General features: G+C 45.7%; 1 protein-coding gene across 2 annotated transcripts; it reads right to left on the reverse strand.

The window, feature by feature from the left end:
- Nucleotides 1-3,117: 3,117 nt before the first annotated feature.
- On the reverse strand, nt 3,118-15,682 carry LOC306773126 (uncharacterized protein). 2 transcript variants are annotated; one of them, XM_079262860.1, is made up of 7 exons: nt 15,638-15,682; nt 14,632-14,710; nt 7,915-8,077; nt 6,983-7,084; nt 5,010-5,135; nt 4,540-4,581; nt 3,118-3,322 (listed from the first exon to the last, which is right to left on the reverse strand). In XM_079262860.1, exons 3-7 carry the CDS (start codon nt 8,068-8,070, stop codon nt 3,224-3,226), a joined length of 525 nt encoding a protein of 174 aa, XP_079118986.1. In that variant the 5' UTR covers nt 8,071-8,077; nt 14,632-14,710; nt 15,638-15,682; the 3' UTR covers nt 3,118-3,223. The 2 variants fall into 2 exon arrangements, with proteins under 2 accessions (XP_079118986.1, XP_079118985.1); XM_079262859.1 differs by lacking the exons at nt 14,632-14,710; nt 15,638-15,682 and adding an exon at nt 13,353-13,470.
- Nucleotides 15,683-16,086: the final 404 nt, after the last annotated feature.

Genomic DNA, 16,086 nt, shown 5'->3' on the forward strand with positions numbered 1-16,086 from the left:
ACACCGACAGCTCTACATGCTGATTCACCGACACGGTAAACACACCATCAGGCTCGTCTGTGCAGACCTGCAGGACAGCAGCAGTCTGCTGTGGGATTACAGCGCCCCTGCTGGGCGGACGAAGCTAACGCGCCGTTTCCTGGCTGGTAAAAATTTGACATCTGAGAAGACACCGTCCTCGTCTCGCAGCTTACAAGCTGAAATCTGATCTGAAAGTATGGAGGGATTTTTTTCAGCCCTGCTGATGAGTTTCATTTTGAGATTTACACGCTAATTTCTCCCTGAACACCTGATGTCATCTACATGTTACCATAGTAACCCCGCATCGGTGGTTTTATGGTGACGACAGATATTCCAATTTAGCCAGAAATAGACGGAGGTAACGATGGTGGAAGGCTAACGACAACAGAGGTCTTCAGCGGGGGTCTGCAAAGGGACTGCTGGGGGTTCCTGACATATTTGGTTGATTTGACCATTTTTTATATTTATATTTCACCTTCATCCATCCGTCCATCTTCTGCTGCTTATCCGGGGTCGGGTCACGGGGGCAGCAGCCTAAGCAGGGAAGCCCAGACTTCCCTCTCCCCAGCCACATTTGCCAACTCTGCGGGGGGATCCCGAGGCGTTCCCAGGCCAGCCGAGTGATATAATCCCTCCAGTGTGTCCTGGGTCTTCCCCGGGGTCTCCTCCCAGAGGGACGTGCCTGGAACACCTCACCAGGGAGGTCCAGGAGGCATCCTGACCAGATGCCTCATTTATGAACCTATCACACAAAACCCGGCGTATACCAATTCTAGTCAACTTTTGGGATTTCTAAAAACAGGACTTGGCGGTAAAACGTCCCGACCTCCACGCCAACTCTGACCCTGGCGTACGCACAACATCTGGAGAAACGGGAAACGCAAAAGACAGAAAATAAAACCAAAGAAATGGTGTGAAATTTAAGACATTTGTTCAAAATCAAATCTAAACTTTCACACAGAATTTTGGACATTAAAAGTATTTGCAAAAAAAAAAAAAAAAAAGAAAAAAAAAAGGAAATGCACATTTGTTATTGTTCCTCCACCACGTAAAACGTCAACCAGTAAAATCTGTTCTGAAACGAAGCAGTTCTACATGTTATAAAAACCATTTCACACAATAAATCGTACAGAAGCTGCCGTACTAATAAAGCTCTTGACAGAAGAGGCTTGGCGCTGAGTGGACACAAATGCTGGATAAAGTTCTATTCAAAGTTCTTTTAATACTCACAGTGAGCGGAACAGGGTGAAGAAAGCCTGCTGTAGGGAAAACAGGTGCAACACACGAGGATAACGAGGCGAACACAGGGGAGAGTCATGATGGCAGGAGCAGGGGGATCCTGGGAATTGTAGTCTGGGCCGGTGATCAGTAGGCAGGGGAAGCTGAACGAGCCAGTGGAGGGGCAGACATGACAGCTCGAAATGAATAGTTGCATTAAAATGACGTGTCGCCCATCATCAGGCTGATCAGGGTGTTTCCCCGACCTGCAGATACAGAACATGAAGGGATGGTTGGATATAAAATGCATCCAAATGCGTAAAGTAGCTTATCTGTCCCTGCAGATGAGCTTGGAGACTCTGGACTCCAGTCCGGCACCTTCCAAAGGGAAGGGACTGACAGGTCGGGTCCGCTCCTTTTCCCAACCCAGAGCAGAGGAACAGAACGATGTTCTCCACAGCCAGACGTGGTGTAGCGGCCATCGGGCAGATGGAGGCAGGTGGAGGTGCCTCCATGCCCAGGAGGAAACCTGTTGTACAGCTGCAGATGTCTGCAGATAGTGGAGACGCTACATAACATGCTACTAAATGACGTCAGCGCTTCACCTGCGTTCACCTGATCAATCATCCAATCTGAATGATTGTGTTGTCAATCATCCTCTCACGTTGGAACCAGACGCTGCTGCTTTACGTCTAGAAGTGATGCAACACATCAGAGGTGGAGAATTCTCATTTATTCACAAGTTTAGTCTCATTTCTGTCAGGGTAGTGTTTATTTCTCTCCATCTCCTGCACCTCCTCCTTCATGGCAGTTATTGGTTCCTCTGCGAGGACACCGCAGCTAGGACACAAGGTGGAACCACTGCCCCCCCTCTCCGACCACATCTGCAGCGCTGCAACCCAGCTGGGACACACAGGAACACCAGTATGTTCCTAGTAAATAAACTGGAGTCAGAGACGTCTCATTTATGTCCGTTCATTTTATAATCTGAAACAAAGGAATGAAGCACTTCCAGCATCATCTGGAGCATTTTGTTCCAGCGTATCTCTGGACTCCTTCATTTTCCCGCCAGCTTCTAATCTGTGGGAGTGGGCAGCGCCCCCCCTTCCTCCTCCTGTGGATCAAGATGCACTTTCTCCCTACATTTTATTGTCTGACCACTTTATTCTCAGAGACTCAGGGAAATAAACTAAAACAAACATCCGAGCCTCAGACAAGGATTAAATAACTGAACACGTCTGCCCTCTGCTGGCACAGTTACTCAGAGTGATGGTCGTATCAATACGTCGATATCAGTCGGTATCGGGGATCTGATACTTTAAGGACGAAGATATTAATGTAGGGAAACAAAACATGACGTTCAGCAATAAAACTGCATACAAAGCCAAGCAACAGCATATCTTCCTTGTGTCACATGACTACAGCAGCCAATCAGATGTCACGATGATGTCAATACCTTCATCTTTTGATATTTTACTGGTCTAATCAGGCTATTGTGCATTAGATAAACATATTTTCCATTTAATCTGATATTAATTTAACATTTTTAATTAATCCATCAGAACTTATGTTTGACTTTAAGAAGCCAAACACTCCTGTCATAAAGATTTACCATCTGGATTTTCCTTCAAGGGGCCGGAAGTATTCGACCATGTTTTCTCATAAAGCGACCAATCAGAGTCACATGACCACCAGCCGCCTTCGCAGTCCAAACCTGAGCTCACTGCCCTGCAGATAAAATACGAAGTGTGCACAAAGGAAGCAACTAAACTCCTTCCTGTTTGTCGAGACTTCACCAGAGAGAAAAGAAAAAGCCGTTGGATGGAAGATGATTTATTGAGACAAATCAGGTTTATAAAACATCTTCTGCTGGTTGGATTCATCACAACTCCATACATGCGCAACATTTCACAGAAACTACTGAGATCTGACTCCATCACAATCTGAGCTACAGTTACAGTAATCAGATTACAACCTGCTTGCTTTAAGTCTCTTTGCATCCGTTCAGTATCAGGTCCACGTAAGCTCCGGTCACCAGACTCTCCTTGGTCACACCAAGCCGCTCCATCAGGTCTTCGGCCACCTGGACAACAAAAACACGCTTTAAACTAAAACTGCGACTCCGAAGGTCCCAATGTCAGCTTCACCTGGGACCAGTGTGAACATCACCAGGGATCCAGATTCAGGTCTGAAAAACTCCAGTGGAAGGGGTTTGGACGGACACAGTTTAATGTCCTTTTATCGCACGTTTTCCCAACCATAGACTGTATATAAAGATGGGCGGAGCCTCCGTGACGTCACCTGTAGGTTTCTGAAGAGCTGAATTGAAGCTCGGTGGGCGGTTCCTACCATCACCATCTTGGCAGGGGCATGCGTGCCGTCTCGCCCAGAAAATACAAATATGGGCAAAGAGGTGGAGCTGAGAGGGGGGCTGTGAGCGTCATGGTGGATGATTGACATCGAGCGAACTCCGAGCTTTCTGTAGCTAAGAGCTAACCCGGAGATAACAGGAGCTAACCAACTAACGGAGGTAAGCGGGTTAAAGCTAACCGGCTAAAAACCGTGGTTGTTCTACGTTCTTTTGACTTGAAGCGGGAGATCGGGTACCTGTCAATCAAAAGGACACGCCCCTAAATATGTCGAACTTCGAGATTAAATTACGTTTAAACGGACGAGTTAGAAAAAAATTCACTCCCCCCACAGTTGTCATGAAGGTAAACCTGACCTATTAAACCTAAAATGGATTTTTGAACCAGGCTGTAAACATGTTTGTTTATTTTTGCTATAAACATGTTTATTCCTGCTGTAAACGTGTTTATTCCTGCTGTAAATGTGTTTATACCTGCTGTAAACGTGTGTATTCCTGCTGTCAACGTGTTTATTCCTGCTGTAAACGTGTTTATTTCTGCTGTAAACGTGTTTATTCCTGCTGTAAACGTGTTTATTCCTGCTGTAAACGTGTTTATTCCTGCTGTAAACGTGTTTATTCCTGCTGTAAACGTGTTTATTTCTGCTGTAAACGTGTTTATTTCTGGCGTGAAGTTGGTCTTTTTAACATGGGAGTCTATGGAGATTTGCTCTGTTTTGCAGCCCCTAGTGGATGAAGGGGGAAGCCAATGAGGAACTACTTCCTCATTGGCTTCACTTTTAACCGCTGGAGGCTCCGTCCATCTTTCATATATGTGGTTTGACCTCATTTTAACAGATTTTGTAAGTTTTTTTTAACAAAAAAGATTCAGAACTTTACATTTTTTCTGTAAAATCTTGAAGCGTTGGACGTAATGAAGCGAGAAAACCCACCTGCTGTCCCTCTTCCACGGTCTGCTCTGGTCGCATCACCACCTGAAGACAAACACAGATCAGTCAGTCGCAGCTCTATGTTCTCGCAGCTCTGGATCAATCTCCACACCTGTGATCCGCACCTGTTGCTCTGACTTCCAGCCCTGTAACCTGCTGCTCCCTGAGCCTCACCGGGACGTCTGACAACTACAGCTAACGCAGCGTGGAGAACATGACCGCCAACTCTTCTCCTAACAAAGGGCTTGATTAACTCGTGTCCACTTAAATTAAAATGAAATCACGCCATCGTGTCGTTTAAGGAGACGGACGAACAGAATCTTTGCAGTTGGCCTGGAAGACCCGGAACAAGTCGCTGATGAAGCAAACGGACCGGCTCAGGAACGGGTGACTGATCAATCATCACCTGTTTGCTTGTTATGAAACAGAATAAACAAATTATGTGTGTATCAAAGCGAGAAGTGTGTGTTGACCTCCAGCTCCATGTAGTGGCCCAGTCCCTCCACCGTGTCCAGGTGCACTCTGGTCTGACCAATCAGAAACAGCCGCCGCTCCTTCCTCACCTCTCCTTTCCGGCCGAGAGCGTCTGACAGCACAGTCTGCAAACACACCATCGTCATGGTCACTGTAGTTACCATCATCATCATCATCATCATGGTCACCGTAGTTACCACCACCATCATCATCATCGTTGTCATGGTCACTGTAGTTACCATCATCATCATAGTCATAGTCACCATAATTACCACTATCATCATTATCGTCACTGTAGTTACCACCATCATCATCATCGTCACTGTAGTTACCACCATCACCATCGTCATAGTCACTGTAGTTACCACCATCACCATCGTCATAGTCACCGTAGTTACCACCATCACCATCGTCATAGTCACCGTAGTTACCACCATCACCATCGTCATAGTCACCGTAGTTACCACCATCATCATCATCGTCATAGTCACCGTAGTTACCACTATCATCATCATCGTCATAGTCACCATAGTTACCACCATCATCATCATCGTCATAGTCACCGTAGTTACCACTATCATCATTATCGTCATAGTCACCGTAGTTACCACTATCATCATTATCGTCATAGTCCCCGTAGTTACCACTATCATCATCATCGTCATAGTCACCGTAGTTACCACCATCATCATCATCGTCATAGTCACCGTAGTTACCACCATCATCATCATCGTCATAGTCACCGTAGTTACCACCATCATCATCATCGTCACCGTAGTTACCACCATCACCATCGTCATAGTCACCGTAGTTACCACCATCATCATCATCGTCATAGTCACCGTAGTTACCACTATCATCATTATCGTCACTGTAGTTACCACCATCACCATCGTCAGTCACTGTAGTTACCACCATCACCATCGTCATAGTCACCATAGTTACCACCATCATCATCGTCATAGTCACCATAGTTACCACCATCATCATCATCGTCACTGTAGTTACCACCATCACCATCGTCATAGTCCCTGTAGTTACCACCATCACCATCGTCATAGTCACCGTAGTTACCACCATCATCATTGTCATGGTCACCGTAGTTACCACCATCATCATCATCGTCACTGTAGTTACCACCATCACCATCGTCATAGTCACTGTAGTTACCATCATCATCATTGTCATGGTCACGTAGTTACCACCATCATCATCATCGTCACTGTAGTTACCACCATCACCATCGTCATAGTCACTCTAGTTACCACCATCACCATCGTCATAGTCACCGTAGTTACCACCATCACCATCGTCATAGTCACCGTAGTTACCACCATCATCATCATCGTCACTGTAGTTACCACCATCACCATCGTCATAGTCACTGTAGTTACCACCATCACCATCGTCATAGTCACTGCAGTTACCACCATCACCATCGTCATAGTCACTGTAGTTACCACCATCATCATCGTCATAGTCACCGTAGTTACCACCATCATCATCATCGTCACTGTAGTTACCACCATCATCATCGTCATAGTCACTGTAGTTACCACCATCACCATCGTCATAGTCACCGTAGTTACCACCATCATCATTGTCATGGTCACCGTAGTTACCACCATCATCATCATCGTCACTGTAGTTACCACCATCACCATCGTCATAGTCACTGTAGTTACCACCATCATCATCGTCATAGTCACCGTAGTTACCACCATCATCATCATCGTCATAGTCACCGTAGTTACCACCATCATCATCATCGTCATAGTCACCGTAGTTACCACCATCATCATCATCGTCACTGTAGTTACCACCATCACCGTCGTCATAGTCACCGTAGTTACCACCATCACCATCGTCATAGTCACCCTAGTTACCACCATCATCATCATCGTCATAGTCACCGTAGTTACCACCATCATCATCATCATCATCATCATCATGTAGCAGGGCGCCATCTCACCTGCAGGCTGGATGGGTCGCTGGTTGGACTGATGGAGTAGCGAGACAGTTTGGGTCCATCGGTGTCGGGACGCTCGTAGAAGATCAGCTGACCGGATCCGTTCTGACAAACAAGATGGATTCAAACATCAGAACCGCTCCAGCTTCTTCAGGCGGATTTTCTCCATAATTCGTCACGTTTTAATGTCTCGTCTCTTAGAAATGATCTGAAATGTTGTGGAACACCTGATCACCATGACGGACGTTACTTCAGCAGCAACCAGTTAACCGCTGTTGTTGTCCCAGCAGACACCAGGCAGTCCAGACTGGTGCTGCTGGGACAACCCTACCCGTCACATACTGGGTCCGCTCCTTTCCCATCAGCCTGGTGACGACCCGGTAGCGACATGTTTTTCTACCTGATCTGTGTGTGAAGCTCCTGGTTTTTACTGAACTTTAGAACAACGTGGAGCGAAGAGCGACCGAGAGAGAGAGAGGAGTGGTTCCTTCACCGTGAAAACAATAAAAGTTACTAAAGACTAAACATTTCCATCAGGTCGTCGTCCTCAACGAGCCGCGGAAACTCTTAAACAAAAACAATTAGTTGGACTGAAACAAATAAAAACTTTGCAGCGGGAATTTTTCATGTAAAATTATCTTCTGAACTCCCAAAGTTTATCTGCAAACCGACCGACTGCTTCATTCCATCGCGGGGTTAAAGAGGCGCTGCCGGGACTGAACTCCTCTCCGACAGGCAGCGACATGTGTCGACCAGGTTTCAGAAACAAATCAGAAGCTTCCAGAAAACTGATGGAAGAAAACTTGAAAACGAGCTGAAAATAAAATCTGAACCAGATTTCAGAACAAACTCTGAATCATTTCTGAAACTCCGGCTGAACGCCGGTCGAAGACGACCTGAAGGTCGGGAGAGAAACGGACGTTACACCTCCTCACCATGAAGTCTCGCAGCTTCAGCCGTCCTCGACCGCAGTTGAAGAAGGTGTCGTGCTGTCTGATGATGGAGCCTTCTGATTGGCTGAGCTGAGCGGCCTTCTGGGCGAACTGCGTCGGGTCGCTCACCTTGGCTTTGATCTCCACATTGGAAGGCATGGCGCCACTGAGCATGTGCAGAACGTAAACAGAAGAAAAGGGAAAATACTTCTGTTAGCCATATTTACAGCATCAAACGTCACGTTTACGTCGTCAGACTTCCTCTTCAGGCATCGAGCGGCGAAACCTTCCCAGTAAATCTGGGACAGACGTGTTGCTGCGGACGGCGGCGAACATTCGTCCACGTGGACGTAAAAAGCCAGACAGTTTATTAATTATAGATTATATTAATACCAAATACAAACAAGCAGTCGCTCTGTCTAGATCTGCAGAAACATCATCTGTTTTTCATTTATTATCATTTCATATCAATATTATTGATCTTTAAACTGTTTTCTGCCGGAGCAACAGTGTCTGTCCACTCACCACAGCCGCAAGAATTAAATCAATTATTAAATATATGTTTAGAGATTAGCTAAATAAATATTATACAGTTAATAAGTAAAGTTCTTGTGTGAATTTATTGTCTAAAGATGCTAACTGATGACGTGTTTTCCTCCACTGGGCCAAAAGTCTCCGTCCACAGACTCGCTGTAAGCCCGACATGTTGCGTCTCTTCCAACAACGCCGTTAGATTCAAACCCGTCGCCGTTGGAGACGACGGAGGAAGAAGAGAAACCTAAAATAAATCAGTAAAGTTAAAATGGCGTCATGAGAGAGGAAACGTTTCAGGAGAAGCTGGACGGGAAACGGTTCAGACCCAATCAGCATCGCTGTCGACCAGCCGTCCAAAGACAGAGGAGACGAAACACACCGACATTCTCCAGGATCCGGTTTGGCTACCAGCATGTAGCACACACTGGTCCCACTGGTCCCAGTTCCCGCCCACACTGGTCCCAGTCCACGTCCACACTGGTCCCAGTCTACGTCCACACTGGTCCCACTGGTCCCAGTTCCCGCCCACACTGGTCCCAGTCTACGTCCACACTGGTCCCAGTCTACGTCCACACTGGTCCCAGTCCACGTCCACACTGGTCCCAGTCTACGTCCACACTGGTCCCACTGGTCCCAGTTCCCGCCCACACTGGTCCCAGTCTACGTCCACACTGGTCCCAGTCTACGTCCACACTGGTCCCAGTCTACGTCCACACTGGTCCCACTGGTCCCAGTTCCCGTCCACACTGGTCCCAGTCTACGTCCACACTGGTCCCACTGGTCCCAGTTCCCGTCCACACTGGTCCCAGTCCACGTCCACACTGGTCCCAGTCTACGTCCACACTGGTCCCACTGGTCCCAGTTCACGCCCACACTGGTCCCAGTCTACGTCCACACTGGTCCCAGTCCACGTCCACACTGGTCCCAGTCCACGTCCACACTGGTCCCACTGGTCCCAGTTCACGTCCACACTGGTCCCACTGGTCCCAGTTCCCGCCCACACTGGTCCCAGTCTACGTCCACACTGGTCCCAGTCCACGTCCACACTGGTCCCAGTCTACGTCCACACTGGTCCCACTGGTCCCAGTTCACGTCCACACTGGTCCCACTGGTCCCAGTTCACGCCCACACTGGTCCCAGTCCACGTCCACACTGGTCCCAGTCCACGTCCACACTGGTCCCAGTCTACGTCCACACTGGTCCCACTGGTCCCAGTTCACGTCCACACTGGTCCCACTGGTCCCAGTTCACGCCCACACTGGTCCCAGTCCACGTCCACACTGGTCCCAGTCCACGTCCACACTGGTCCCAGTCCACGTCCACACTGGTCCCAGTTCACGCCCACACTGGTCCCACTGGTCCCAGTTCACGCCCACACTGGTCCCAGTCCACGTCCACACTGGTCCCAGTCTACGTCCACACTGGTCCCACTGGTCCCAGTCCACGTCCACACTGGTCCCAGTTCACGCCCACACTGGTCCCACTGGTCCCAGTTCACGCCCACACTGGTCCCAGTCCACGTCCACACTGGTCCCAGTCTACGCCCACACTGGTCCCACTGGTCCCAGTCCACGTCCACACTGGTCCCAGTCCACGTCCACACTGGTCCCAGTCCACGCCCACACTGGTCCCACTGGTCCCAGTCTACGTCCACACTGGTCCCAGTCCACGTCCACACTGGTCCCAGTCTACGTCCACACTGGTCCCAGTCTACGTCCACACTGGTCCCAGTCCACGTCCACACTGGTCCCAGTCCACGTCCACACTGGTCCCACTGGTCCCAGTCCACGTCCACACTGGTCCCAGTCCACGTCCACACTGGTCCCACTGGTCCCAGTCCACGTCCACACTGGTCCCACTGGTCCCAGTTCACGTCCCACTGGTCCCAGTCTACATCCACACTGGTCCCACTGGTCCCAGTTCACGTCCCACTGGTCCCAGTCTACGTCCACACTGGTCCCAGTCTACGTCCACACTGGTCCCAGTCTACGTCCACACTGGTCCCAGTCTACGCCCACACTGGTCCCAGTCCACGTCCACACTGGTCCCAGTCCACGTCCACACTGGTCCCAGTCTACGCCCACACTGGTCCCAGTCCACGTCCACACTGGTCCCACTGGTCCCAGTCCACGTCCACACTGGTCCCAGTCCACGTCCACACTGGTCCCAGTCCACGTCCACACTGGTCCCAGTCCACGTCCACACTGGTCCCAGTCTACGCCCACACTGGTCCCAGTCCACGTCCACACTGGTCCCAGTCCACGTCCACACTGGTCCCAGTCCACGTCCACACTGGTCCCAGTCTACGCCCACACTGGTCCCAGTCTACGCCCACACTGGTCCCAGTCCACGTCCACACTGGTCCCAGTCCACGTCCACACTGGTCCCACTGGTCCCAGTTCACGTCCACACTGGTCCCACTGGTCCCAGTTCACGTCCACACTGGTCCCAGTCTACGCCCACACTGGTCCCAGTCCACGTCCACACTGGTCCCACTGGTCCCAGTCCACGTCCACGTCCACACTGGTCCCAGTCCACGTCCACACTGGTCCCAGTCCACGTCCACACTGGTCCCAGTTCACGCCCACACTGGTCCCACTGGTCCCAGTCTACGTCCACACTGGTCCCAGTCCACGTCCACACTGGTCCCAGTCTACGTCCACACTGGTCCCAGTCCACGTCCACACTGGTCCCAGTCCACGTCCACACTGGTCCCACTGGTCCCAGTCCACGTCCACACTGGTCCCAGTCCACGTCCACACTGGTCCCACTGGTCCCAGTCCACGTCCACACTGGTCCCAGTCCACGTCCACACTGGTCCCAGTCCACGTCCACACTGGTCCCACTGGTCCCAGTTCACGTCCACACTGGTCCCAGTTCACGTCCACACTGGTCCCAGTTCACGTCCACACTGGTCCCAGTTCAGCCAAAGAGGTGAGACTGGCGCTAAATGTGTGATGTTGGTCTTTGTAATGTTTTAATCTCAGCGGCGTTTTATCCAGAAAACAGAGCAGTATAATAAAATGGACTTTTATAGAAGTTCTCTCTGATTTTCCCTGAAATTAAAAGAACAAATAACTGATAAAATAATTCATTTTTATGTGTTATTATTCAGGCTGTGATGATCTGGTTTTTATCTGGATTTTTTGGGGTGCTGATTCAATTTAAATTGCGATTCTTACAATTCTTCCATATTGCGGATTTTTGTTGATTTAAAAACTAAATAAATGTATAAAACTTTTTTTCTTGTCATTTTTCCTGATTTCAGTGAGGAATAAACACAGTAGCCAGATCATTATTCTGCTGCTTTAATGTCCATGAAGAAAAGTAAAAAGATCAATTAATGACAAAAGAAATTTATTCTGAATTATTTGTATTTGTTTAAAGACAAATTGATTTTTTTTTTAGTTATAAAAAAATTATTTTAATATTGTGAAGCAAAAAATCCTGATTTTGATTAGATTTTCCAACCTCTAATTATTATTAGACTATAAATACAGCAAAGCAAACATGTCTCCATAATGACTAAATTGCTGCTTTTATGTTCCAGGTTTGTGACGCCGTGTTGAGTCACGCAAAGCTTCTCCTTCACCAAACATCTGATCAGAACTTCTACAGCCAAACGGCGGCCCGCGGGCCTCATGCGGCCCAGAACCAACCTCTATGTGACCCAGCTTATGTAAAAGAATAAAGATATTAATCAGAAACCTTCAGTCATTCCTACGCTGATTAAGTAGCCTACAATCCTACAGTTGTGCAGACCATGAATGCAACACCTGGTTGCCTAGCAACATTAACCCCAGCGCGTGTTGTGTTGTGAAGTTGTAAGAGCAGCGCTAGCAAGCATGTCGCTCTCTGTTGCAAAATGCTAAATTGACAAAAAAAAAAAAACAACAACGCAGATTTAACCCCGCCTGGTGCCAAACCGATGTGTTTAATATGCAGAGTGTGTGGCGGTGTGTAAAGATTATAATGTCAGGAGGCGCCACATGGTTTAGTTTGATGTGACCTTTTTATGTTAAAAGTCAGGAGGAAAATAGGCTCAAACGGAAAGTTTCATTATTTTATTTTGCGCATTTGCCCTTGTCATGTGGGACTGAATTTAAAATAGAAAAATTAATAAACGACTTATTTTTCAAAAAGTAAATGTCTTTTTTTTTTTTTTATTCATTTTTTACTAATTTATTTTACCTTAATTTATTTACTGGGTCTGATCATTTTTTAATTTGAAAATCTGGCCCACCTGAATGTCTAGATGAGTAGCCCTGGTAGTAGTTTTAGAGTTACACTGGTGCTGTCGCTCTACGACCATCATCACAACTCCTGGGAATAAATCTGAATCTGAGAGGTGCTTCTCATCACCAGACCTTCATCAGGAACACAGGACGGTCTAAAAGCACCGGCTTTGCTCTCTATGGAGCAACTTAGCAGAAACTTTCCTGATTTTAACTCTCTGAAGGATAAAAGGGCAAAATTTACTGAATGTATAAAATGTCCCATAAAGTTCCTGTTATGTTCATTTAGGTAAATAAATACTTTATTACATCATGCTGGTTTTTTCAGGGAAAACTGCACCAGCCACCACTGTTTCTCAGTATATTTATAGCCTATCCTGAATATTAAACCCTTGCATTTGTAAAATACTGAACAAAATACACAAACAGTCAAAAGTTTGGACACACTTTTCCATTAAAACCAGTGGAAGGTTGTGTTCATGCTAATCCTTCCGGTTTAATATATACAGCCGCAGCTCAGCTAGACCAGAAAAAAGCCTGAAAAAGCAAACAATTAACGCTCTTTAACTAGTTAAAAGCTCTGCTTAAAGCCAAAACATTTCCTTTTATTTAAGAGACTATAAACGGAACATAACGTGAATAAGTGTTAGCATGCTAACGTTAGCCGCTAACCTGAGAGCCAGCAGTCTCGCGCACCTGCAGCCCCAAACAGCTGATTTCTGGAGGAATAAGGCTGATTTTTGGGAGGGAATTACATTAGAAAGGTCTTTACAAACACGCAACATAGAGTCTTTCCTAAAGCACCAAAGACTCCGCTAAACACACGAGGCTGAAGTTAGCTTCCGACTCGCTTTATGTGTAAAGGGCAATTCCACGCAATTTTTTGGAAAACTAGACTATATTAGACCAGGTCCTGACAAAAACTACAAGAATTAGACTTTTCAAAACTGGACTGAAATATTCTACATACTATGCAGATTCATTAAAAACAGTTTCTGATTTGTGAAACCTTTATTCTATTTGTAAATGCTCTATTCTTCAAGTTTCACAATAATTTATTTTTGCCTTTAATTGTTGATCAGGATTGTAATAAAAAAAACAGTACAAAGATTTTTGTCAAATGTAACTTTTTTACATTACAATTTTTTAATAAATATTTAAAGCTGTTTAGTTTGTAAATAATATAAAATAACAAACAGTGTCACAACATAAAAAAAATGAGTTTTCCATTTTGTCACACTTTTGCCTGAGGAAAAACAAACTCCAAAGCAAAACCAGTTTAGTTCTCATTAAAATTCCTTTGTCCAGAAATTCCTCTGCAAGGAAAATATAGATATCATGCTGGAATTTAAGTGATATTGTTACTAGCCTGGGTATTATAATCTTGATCTGCCCAGTCTTACAGGCCACTGCAACTTGCTAATCAAATCAGAAACGGCATTTTCTTGAATCTGCATAGTGTGTAGAATATTTCAGTCCAGGTTTGAAGAGTCTAATGCTAGTAGTTTTTTGTCAGGATCTGGTCTAATTTGGTCCAGATGCCAAAAATGTCCCAAAATTAGCCTATTACAAATAGAATAAAGGTTTCACAAATCAGAAACCATCTTTTAATGAATCTGCATAGTATGTAGAATATTTTTCGTCAAGGTTTTAAGAGTCTAAGTGTTGTGGTTTTTGTCAGGACCTGGCCGAATATAGTCTAGTTTTCCAAGAATTCAGTGGAATTGCCCTTTATAAACATTGCGAATCGGAAGCTAACTTCAACCTCATCCCGGCTAATCCGCAACAGAAGCTACAAAAACACACCTAAATAGTCCGTTTACACCGCTGTCTGGACCAAAACAAATATAGCAACTTATATTTAGCTGTAGGTGTCAACTTAACAAAAACAACATGAAACTAAACTTTGTTTTCAAATCGTTTCGGTTCGGAACACGTCCTTGCTCCTTACCTGATTGATCACGTGTCGTCAATGCTTGGTTTTACCGCGAAATCATCGGTCCGGGGCGGAGCAAAGCAGCAGGACCAATCTGACATAAGCAGACACAAACCGGAAGTCATAAAAGTAGCCAATCAGATTACAAAGCTGTGCTGAGTGACAGGAAGTCCAACGAATTATAAACGACAAGTGAGGATGTCTCACTCCGCATCATTTTGTAGATACGGCTGGGCAAAACGCGCAAAAACTGAAGATGTCTCAACATGACTTTTTTTTCTCATGCAAAAGTAAAAACTTCAGTTTTTCTTTAAGCTTTATTGTCAAATTTTCTACCTTCGTGGTAAAATATGCGTAGATTTCTAAATCTACATTTTAAAAAATGGAATTATTGCACAATTATAAATAAGTGGACTGAAATGTCATTTTAGTTGATTTGTCAGACTATTCACGTTTAGTTTATAATGCTTACCCCTTACGTTTTATTTTTTTCTATTCTATTTTTATTTAAACCGTTTTGTAATAAAACATCCATTTCTACAGATATTTTCATCTAATTAAATCAGACAAAAACAAACAAACAATCCATGGATGGATGGTGTGACAGTCCTGTTTTCATGAGCCCTATGTGTCAGCTGTGTTGTCGGCTCAGGGATTATCACAAAAAGAGAAGACACAGCAGAATTTATATCATACATCTTCATTTTACCTGACAACATAGATGGACTTGACCTTTTTCCAGATTATTCCATGAGGTAAATCCTACAGAGATGCATTATTCTATCAGACGAGTTGTGATTCTCTGTTTCTTTTTAAACAATCTTTTAATGATTTCTGGATATATGAATTATAATCTGCTCATGTGCAGAATTCTGCTGGTTCTGTTCATGTGTTTTCTACTGTTTAGTAAAAGACAGTAATCCTTTAAGTCAGCAGAGAATAACTTCTCATCCTACTGATGATGATGCTGATGATGACGCTCCATTGCAAATGGTAATTGTTGCATTGATTATTGTCTTACTTTTATTGTATTCCTGTCGCTGTAGACAGACTGACTGCAAAAATCATTTCCCCTTCTGTGACTAAAAGTTTTCTGAATCTGAACAAAGTTTCTGAATCATGGGAAATCTCCTGCAGTCTAGGATTAACTAAACATCTTGATTAGAAAGGAGAGTAAAAAGTCTTAAAAAGGTAGAGAAGTTGTCTTCCTTCTCTTCTATTTCTAGAAACTGTGGAAACAAGCAAGTCAGCCTGCAGTGTAAGAATAAAGTCCTCTGTTGGGGACATATGAAAAAGGAGCCTAAATGAGGCGTTGGGGACGTCACGTTGCTGCTGACAGCGTTTCTGTTTATACATGTTTACGTCCACACAGCAGCCATCCGACACACAGCTGAAACGTGGCCACATTTAGCTCAGCGGCTCATCAATATAACCCTACAGTATGTGTCCTTGTGTGTCTGCATGTGTGTG

The sequence above is a fragment of the Telmatherina bonti genome (assembly GCF_933228915.1).
Source record: "Telmatherina bonti genome assembly, chromosome: 23".
In the NCBI taxonomy this organism is placed as follows: domain Eukaryota; kingdom Metazoa; phylum Chordata; class Actinopteri; order Atheriniformes; family Telmatherinidae; genus Telmatherina; species Telmatherina bonti.